The following is a 9,937-nucleotide window of genomic DNA, read 5'->3' on the forward strand; positions in this document are numbered from 1 at the left end:
GGAAGAAGGTAAAGAGTTTTGGTAGACTCAATATATTGTAAAGCTATTAAAGATATTTTATCTTAGCAGAGCAGAATTATCGCAAATTTTATCAAAATTTGTGTGTGCGTGTGTGTTGTGACGAAAAGCTAAAATGACCCAAATTCGCCACCATAGTGCAGAAATTACATAGGATTTAAAAACAAAATTTCGTTCACCATTAGACATTCATTTCTCCAACATAAAAACGCGTAAACCGCCCCCCCCCCAAAAAAAACAACAATAGGCAAGTTTTCTTCCTGTTGTTAAATTAATTAATTATGTATACTTAGTTTCAGTCACTGACTCGATGTATATGTGTATATAACTGCATGGTACAATAAACTATTTAAAAGATGGGATAATTTAATCATGGATGTCATAATTTATACTGGGCTGATAAATGATTGCCGTGTAAAACAATCCACATATCATTGATTGTATTTTCATGCCAAAATGATTGATACGCCTAATTATTATAATGAAACATGAATGAATACAAGATTAAAAGTTCATGTAAACAATCATGTAAAATTTTCGTATACGAATTTACGTAAATTTCTAATACAGTGCATTGTTAAGCAGCTCGATTGCTGATCTTTTTGTTTTTGGTTTGTAAACATATTTTGGTGTTTTATGCGTTAGTTTCATTTTTTCTTTTGCATATTGTTTTGATTTATTGCTTGTTTCTTCGTTCTTCGTATCTTCAGTTGCTTTGCCGGTTGGTTGGTTGTTTGTTCGCTCGGATGGTTATTCGTTGTTTGTTGGCTGATAAGATTGGTTGGAGCTTGTTGGTTTTTAAATAAGTTAGATGATTTGTTGTTTTCTTGCTAAGAGGTTTGGTTGAGAGGTTGGCTCCTGATTGACTTACTGAGTTGATGAGTTGCATTCAGATTGAAAAACTAATATTGTACTTGTTCATACATGTATTATACTTGTTCATACAAGTTGTTTAGCAATTTCAGATTTTCAAATGATCAGTTGCCCAAAAAAACTGTGCTTCCAATCATACAAACAATAACTTTCTTATATAAAAGATATTTTAGGGCATCATCTGATTTGTGTTGTATACAAATATGATTACTAATTTGTAATTCTTTCCAGGCTGACTGAATACCCCTTACCGCTTTCAGTTCGAATTCCGTCCGAGACTTTGGATTATTTCGTGTGAAGAAGCTTTTTAGCTGCTGACGGTTTTACTCAAGTGACCGCCTGTGACTGGAATTATGTACGAAGGGACACCCGAGGTCTCTTGTCACTTGTTCCTACCTCATATGAACGCTTATTAGTCAAAGAGCTTAACAGCTTTCGGAAAGTGACGAAGAACAGAAATATCACAATTTATTTAAAGCAACACCTTATCGGGTTGTTTGTGTTAACTTTTATGAACATTCAAAATTCTGCTAAAAAGTTAGTATATACTCGAACATAGCCTAACGCACTTGTTATATGTGGAAATTACCTATCACGTTTAGCAGAAATATATTTTACTCTGTTAGTACCGGGGTATTTTGCGTTGATAAACCAACTACTGTTTGGTCATAATTTGTATTATAGTTTCGCATTTGATATTTCACTGGAGTAGTCCCGCTTTAAGCTCGACTGCGTATCAAGTTCCCGCAACATACATCAATCACTTCAGGATCTGCTCTCCGGAACTTGCGGCACATTGCTAAAACATGGTCGTTACCCGAAAAGGGATCAAACCCACGATCCCTGCAGTGAACGGCAAACGCCTTAATCACTAGGCCACCTCTCCGGTGTCCGATAATGTATGTATCACCTTAATATTTTACACGAAGACACCTTATGAGAGAGTAGATTGTGTTTTTTGTTTCATATTAATTCAAATGTCATACGTTTGCAATAAAATGTCAGTTTTGCTCATTAAACTTTCTAAATTATGCATTGTTTTTTTTTTCTGTCTAAAAAAGGTATCCAATTCGCACTATACGAAGAAATGTAATTTTCAATGGGCTATACGGGACGGTTCAAAAATTATATACATATTTTACATTTCGTATCATGAAATTTTTGAATTATTCATTTGTTTTTATGTTGATGAAAGGTTTATCATCATGTATGAAATTTAAACATAATTCATATAACAGGATATGTTTTTTTTTACAGAAAAAGTTGCAGACGAACATTCTCGGCATACATGTATAGTTTACGTCACTAAAAACAATAAACATGCATAAATGTCACTTTATAAACAGTTATATACATGTAATCATAATTTATTATAATCATAATCTTTTCTTTTTTGGCAAATATGAATTTTCGTTTTTTAGCTGCTGATTTTTAAGTCAAACCGACGTGGTTAATTAAGGTCATAATTATGACATCATTATGGTGTGCAGGTTCTAAAAGACACCCGGCGTATCATTTTAGATAGCAAGTCGCCTGGTTAGTTCAATAGGTATCTAGCGTTGGACTGTCAAATAGGACAACCCGGGTTCGATTCCCGAACGGTGCAAATCACTTTCTATGTGATTGATCATGAAATCCTTCCTATATGGTCATTCGGACTGTACCTCTGCTCTTGCATGTACATAAGTTATCAGTTCCTTGCGAAAGTGAAGGCAACTACATGTTCTACTGGTAAACTGCTTGTCAGCCAGAACAGGTGACTGAACTGTGGTCTGGTAAATTCAATGTGGCTTACAGTCAAAACTTCCAACTCCTACCACCATTTCAGATATCTTTTCTCTACCGCTATCTTTTCTCTTCCAATCGGAACGTGCACACCATGGAGAAGGCAAGGCACAAGGCATCACACCACCCAAATGAGACCAGTGCAATAACCCTTCCAAAAGCTAATGTGATGTCCTTGAACGCCCTGATAGAGCAAGTCAGCAACGTGAACCAGTCATGGCTAAACATATATTTTAGTTGGGGTTTACGTCGCACCAACATAATATGGCGTCTTTCAGGCTTTACTGGTGGAAGAAGACCTCAGGTGCCATTTCATGCAGTATTTCAAGCATGAACGAGCATCTGAGGAGAACCACTGACATTCTGCAAGATTAGCTGGATAGCTCCCTCACATGAAATAATCCAAGGTCCTTGTCGGGATTCGAACCCACAGTGGTGAGATGTAAGTAGTTTGAAGTCAACGATCTTAATCACTAGGCCACGGACGTTCCTGCAAGGTCAAACTTCTTAATGTTGTTTTTTTGTCACGAGGTGTCCCGAATGATAATAATGTTGACATGAGTCATAACAACATTCTGAAATAATTTTCATATGTCAGTCGTACTTTAAATGCCAAGATAAGTGTATAAACAATATAGAATTTTATTAGAACCATTCCTTTCATTCGTAAATCAACACCTAAAACTAATACGGGGGACTATGTGTCTCCTAAACAAAACATTTTGCACATGACATACGCCGCTTTTCATGGAATGGTACTACTGTGCCACATTGCAGGTTCCATGATGACCGCCGTATGAAAACTTCTAAATTCTAAATTTCACCATTTTCGTGTTCAATGATGAATTCTGCTTAAGCCGGTGGACGTGGACGGTAACTTGCACTTTCCAGTACCGTCCATGAACAGGCTCAATCAAACCGAGCCTGCAACATTTTCAATTTTGTTGTGTTGGACTTTCTTTATGGATTCTGTTTTTCTCTATTTTATGGTGGAAAAATTGACATCTCCTTTCAATCCTGGACAAAAGTATCAAAATAAAACAACTATAAGAAAATTTAAAGGAGCTCTACTGAGTTCTAAAAGTTCTAAAAATATAAACTTTTAAATCCTATCAGTGAATCACTTAAAATTGACTAATCTGCAAAGTGTTAATTAAAATTTACTGAGAATTGAAATAAATAGCGATTTTTTTGTGCGATTCTCAGCCAAATTTGAGTGAACGCTTTGCACTTTTTATTATTTTGCACAATAAAATTACTATTTTGTAAAAAATGGGATGAGAAAATTATCTGAAAATTTGCACACAAGTGTTTTGTCCAGACCTACATCAAATGCTATACAAGTCTCGAAAAAAACTATTTCAAATCTTGGCATGTCAAAAAAACCGTCTGCGGAGTCCCTTTAAAGTTTATGATTACGAACATTCAAATAAAGTCATAATTGTTTTACTAAAGATATCTCGTACGCAAAACCTTACGTTTTTGAGCGATTTGAATTCCTACGCGGACATTAACCTGGTCAACGTGGTGATTGCCCACCTGTTCAGGTTTGCTAAAATGTACGTGCAAGAATTTTAAAGTTTAAGATTATTAAAACGCTGCGTTCATATATTTAGAATGCGATGTTTTATATACGTATCTGTCAAAATTAATTTTATGACTTTATAACTCTAAACGCTTGTGCAGAACAGTCAGTTTAAAATGTAACGCCTCTTAAGAAAATAATGAAATAAAAACCTTCCTGAAAGCAAAGAATAGCTCTACACATTTTAATATAGTATTTGGGTCCTATTTCTGGTGCAACACTGTAGCTGTTTACTTGACTATAAATTGAAAAAATTCTAAGCTCACAGATCCTGTTTCCACAATCGAGCCTTAAATAGAAATGCATGTATTTATTTCACACCTTACATAACCAGTGAACTTTCAGCGTTTGAATCACGTGATGTTAAACTATAAATCAAAATTAGATTCGATATCATCAGTTTAGCCTCGTTTCCGTTTTCAGAGTCCAAAAAATCCATATGAAATGCATTATGTACCAGATATTGCCTCATTTTTCATTTTCAGAGTTCAAAATATCTTTTATCATATGCATATCGTATTCCATGTAGCCTCTTTTTAATTTTCATGTTCAAAATATCATATCAATTCCTTATTGAACTTGAAGTAACAATATTCTGTCAAAATATCAAAAAAAGATGGTTTTTCGTCCAATATAAGATTGACAGCTGTGCTGAAAACGCGCGTTTCCTTTAAGTTGTCGCTAAACAGCAACTACTCGGCCCTTTCCGTCAGTCTTCGGATAAGGACCTCGAACACAATAGTATGAATACACAGAACGGATGCGGTATTTCGGTCTAACCTACGCTAAGAAACTAAGCATGTAAACAAATAGTAATTTAATGTTGGGAGTTGTTGACAAGTTTATTTCCAATATATGTAGTAAAAGTCTACCTAAAATAAGTGAATCCATAGGTACAAAAGTAAACAATACATTATTTATTATTAAGGCTGTAGAAACCGAAAGTACAAAAAACCAACCCCTTGACATTTAGTCGGATTTGTTTAAAATTGAACATCAGTGGGCATATTTAAATTACAAATTGTTGTCAGACATATTTTCAAGCATAAGAGTACCGGAGCAGACATTAGATGTCAAATATATAAATTCGTATCTGAAACCACGTGGCAGAACTACTTTCAATGAGGTTATTACAGATAATAGCCGAGGCAGTTCCGAATGTGTCATTTAGAGATAATTCGGATTATTTTGTCGTTAACGGCTTTTATCGATAAGTACTCACAGATAAACAATTTATTGGATCTCGCAGCGTCCAATACAGAATGAATATTGGACGGTCGCATGGTACATCAGAAACAGCGACTAAATGTAAGAATGGACGAAGGATAAATATTGATACTTTTAAGTAAAATGTTACAATAGAACTAGATTGAGTACAAGTTCTTCAAATTATGTAATTCATTATTTTACTTTCAATCAAATGTACTTTCCTTTTCAATTTTGTCCCCTTTTGTAAGAAATACCAATGTCAACCATAATTATACGATAATGGTAAACAGATTTGACTGTAACATTTTGTTTCTCTCGGTTTATTCCTACTATCTGTTTTAATGTATGGTGTGTCGTAGTTAATTTGCTTAGCCCGTTTACCTTGTAATTGACCACTATATATAACAATCTTTTTGACATGCACTCATATGTTAAAGATTTACGTGCGCGTGTGCGTTCGTTTTACTCTCGAGATGATATGTGGCAATGTAAATTTAGTTATATGCATGCAATCTATTAAAGTGAATTGATCTATAATGGAGAGTTTCTAATACAATAAATAATTACGTTGATAATGTTTAGGATCAAACATAACAACAAACCACAACAGAATTATATCTGACTGTTGTTGGCAAGTGTTAGATACATGATCTGATATTGCATGTATCTATATAGCAGATAATAAATTGTTTTGTTGCAAAATATTTATACTATTCATATAAATGTCCATATTTAATCACTCAGAACTTTATCAACATATTTTTTTTCAAGTAATAATTTATAAGAATATCTAAATGATTCATTTCAATTGTTTTTATCAACATTTGAAATACTTAAGGAAAATTTGACCATTGTAGACCAATCCACTAATTTACAAATGTAGTACTTATGGAGATTGGGACATTTCCGTTTATAAACTGGCACTTTTAATAAGCATTTAAATGATACAGAATTTTTGTTATGTTCTGGGTCACGTCAACTGCTCATTTGATTTTTTAATAATACTTAGGGTAGCGAATTATGCCGATTCTCTGCGAACATTCTGATCAAACAATTAATACACACCAAAAATACCACAGGTGTTACAACCGGTTCTTATGAACACTTTTTAAATTATATAAGTTACGGAATATAGCGGAAGAAACCGAAAATTTTCTCCGACTTCTATAATGGATGCGTTCCCTTAAAAGAGAAGGCGTTTTGATGGATACTGTAGAGGAAATAGATGATTACATAATGCTGTTTCATAACTCGAATTATAATATTATACAAGTCAAGGGCATTTACTTTTACGATTCTCGTGTAATATTGTGTAAATAATAGACCGACTGTCCTTGGCATTTTCAGTAATAAAAAAATGTGCTTCAAGTATAAAAATCAAACATCATGCCCTAGCAGCAACGTAACAAGAGCTCGGGCCTGAATGCATATTTTGATTTAATATGTATCCCCCATACACACTCTGTAATTCCTGTATAATATATATGCAGGGTGAAAACTATAATATTTAAAGCTATACTACTTACTTTTCCTAATAAGTTCCGAGAAATGAGATCCAACAACTAGCGGTATAAAAACGCCAAACAACAGCAAACTGTATTTTCCTTTAATCATAGTTTCAGTTTGTTTCACTTTTTTTTATATAGTATTAGTATTTGGTTTTTTAAATAAATAACAGATGCAAATAAATCCACCAAAAATAACCCCTATCATCACTGTCTGTCCGTAGAGGATAAACAAATGTTTAGTCACATTCCAAAATATTATCTCGCATTCCTATTATAAGTCGTGTAACAAATTCACTTTCATTTTTCCTTTTATTTACTTTTTTCTTTTTCAATAAAACACTAGAATAGTGAGTTTTATGCTTTATTTCTCTCTCACAAATCGATTTGTTCCTAATTTGGTTAGATGATGTGGAAAGAGAATCGTACGGGAATTTCCCAGTTTAAAACACACATTATCCGAAAACCAGTGCCGTTTGAATACTGGTGTTTTATTAATTAAAATTCATGACAATAATAACATAGGTGAAATGAAAATAATTTAATGTGTTACGCATACTTGATGGGACGGTATAGTTTTAACACGCTTTGGTGCACTTGTCTTTTCTTTAAGGAATTTACAATGTACATGTAACATGAGTCTCATTTTGAAAACGAACATTTAATTTTTTGGCCAATTTTGGGCCCAGAAAACCAGTTATTTATTTTTCGCGTTTCAGATCCATTGCTTTTTCGCTTTCAAAACTATGAAGCAGAGTAGAAAAAAACTTAAAGGGGAACAGCATGGTCCATACAGCCTGTGCATGCGCAGGGCTGATCGGATCCATGCTGTCGCCGCTTAGTGTTTTTCTAACTCATATAGGTTTGTGAAAGAACAATAGTATGGATTTCTGATAGACTTTGCGCCGGATGCGCAGGTTCTGATTTTCATTTCTCAAGCCATTTTTGGTCTTTTATTGTTCCAAAAGTAATTTAAAGCTCAATTATCTGAACTATCTTTTTCTTCTGTTGCTTTTCGGTAATCATTACACTGATTTAGTATTTTGTATGAAAGTCAAAATACTACTTTGTTTGCATTTTGCTTCTTTTATGACACAAAATTTCACATTTAGCCCTACTTTCTTCGGTGTCAAGCATTTTACATACTCTATTGCAGTAAAGCCATTATTTAAAACTTATTTGTGCGATTTCAAAAGAAGTAAACATAAATTCGTTTCTGAAGCATAATGTGCCTTTAAGATCGTTGACTTGGAACATTAAAAAAATCATTAAAGACCCATAGAGAACGTATGGCTTATCCTAAGCAAACTGTAATTGAGAGAAAAAGACACCCAGGGGAGTAATTTCGCTTGAAATAAGTAAAATATTGTTTTTTTTTTGTTACATATTTCCATATTGATATATTTACTTTAAGTTTAATGTACATTTATTTAATTGATGAATTTTGATCTTTTAAATTTAAGTAATCATTATAAAATTGTTATTGTAAAGGCAATCTCATTAAAATCATATTCTAACTATCGCTCCACTACTCATTTATCTATTTATTTTATTTTATTATTTTGGGGGCGGGGGTCGTTTTGGGGTTACAAAAAATTGTTGATGAATTTTGACTTTTATAAAGCTAAGACCTCAACGCACGTAATTTAGTTTACAGCATAATAGAAATAAGATTCATAAATGCAATACAAATTATTAGACTGGTATTTTTTACATCTCAGTTTTAACCTGGTATTCCGTTTCATTGATACTTTAATACTTATCACTAATACTGTCTTCGCCAATAGTAATGATTGAAACCTCCAAATTAAAAATTTTTTTAATGTGAAGCCCGACCGAGATCAAAAATGGGGCCGTGGGAAAACCCTATGCGGCATACTGATAACACTCCCCCCCCCAAATTAAGAAATTAATCATTTATTGGGGAACATACAAATTTGGGGGCTCCCGAAAGCCCTAATTGCCCTAATTGTTCTGAAATTTCATTCATAACACCCATTATCAGGAGACAATTTGGTAATCTGTTACTTGTCATTGTGGGAGGTCTGTAGAAATCTGTACGACAAGATTTTCAAAATAGAATATGTCCTATCCCTTACATCTAGACTTAAGGTTTCCGAATTCAAGAAAAAGTATCCCTCACACATTAAGATTTGTCTGTACATCTTAGTTTTAATTGGTGTTGTACTTCAAAATCCTACCGTCTGTTGAGGCCTTAAGTTATGACATATCGCACCAATTTACATTACAGGAGATAAATATGATTCATAAATGTATGATAATTTACATGGGCCTGCATTTTTCATTGTCGCATTTTAAACGATGTAGTCTATTATCACGTTTACTTCGCGGCGGATCATTGTGAAACTTGCATAAAATACGTGGCATTTAAAGCAGCATGCCTCCAGATTCATGCTAGTTCCCATGAAAGTTTATTTTGAAAACGTATTTAAAAGTAAAATAAAATGTGAAGTGAACAAAACAAAAAAAGTAATATATACATTGCAAACATGACTAACAGTCCGCGTTAACTACCAAAAAGAGGTCAAAATATACAAAAATAGCCCTTACTGCGCGAGTAACGCAGTAGAAAAATAATATGGCGATAAATACTGCAAAATCAGTCATGAGGCGCACAAAATATGTCAATTATTACTTGAATCTTAAATTTATATTGTTTTTCTTTCTTAAAAATACGTTCAGTTTTCCAAAGTTTGATTTTCTTTAAACAGCTTTGCATGCAGCTAAGTCAAACAAACTTGTAGAAAAGATCTTAAATTATTTTTTTTTCTTCATAGAATTACGACCTTATAATGAGTCTGCTGGTGTAAACCAATGCGACCAGTGTAGGTCAAGTTCAACAAGCATGCCCGTTGAAAATTTCTCTAAAAATGATAAATTTATCCAGAATGAAAGATGGTCAAGTCACTTTAAGATGCTTAATACGGTAGTGGTTAAAAAG

The 9,937-nt window shown here is 33.4% G+C and overlaps 1 protein-coding gene across 1 annotated transcript in view; it reads right to left on the reverse strand.

Moving 5' to 3' along the window:
* LOC132715922 (low-density lipoprotein receptor-related protein 2-like) overlaps positions 1-7,491 on the reverse strand; it is a 155,495-nt gene extending 148,004 nt beyond the window's left edge. Inside the window, 1 exon segment of the mRNA XM_060699036.1 lies at positions 6,997-7,491. Within this exon segment, the coding sequence (XP_060555019.1) occupies positions 6,997-7,084 (88 nt within the window). The 5' untranslated portion in view covers positions 7,085-7,491.
* Positions 7,492-9,937: the final 2,446 nt, after the last annotated feature.

The sequence above is a fragment of the Ruditapes philippinarum genome, unplaced genomic scaffold (genome assembly GCF_026571515.1).
Source record: "Ruditapes philippinarum isolate M1 unplaced genomic scaffold, ASM2657151v2 ctg2002_1_1_1_1, whole genome shotgun sequence".
In the NCBI taxonomy this organism is placed as follows: domain Eukaryota; kingdom Metazoa; phylum Mollusca; class Bivalvia; order Venerida; family Veneridae; genus Ruditapes; species Ruditapes philippinarum.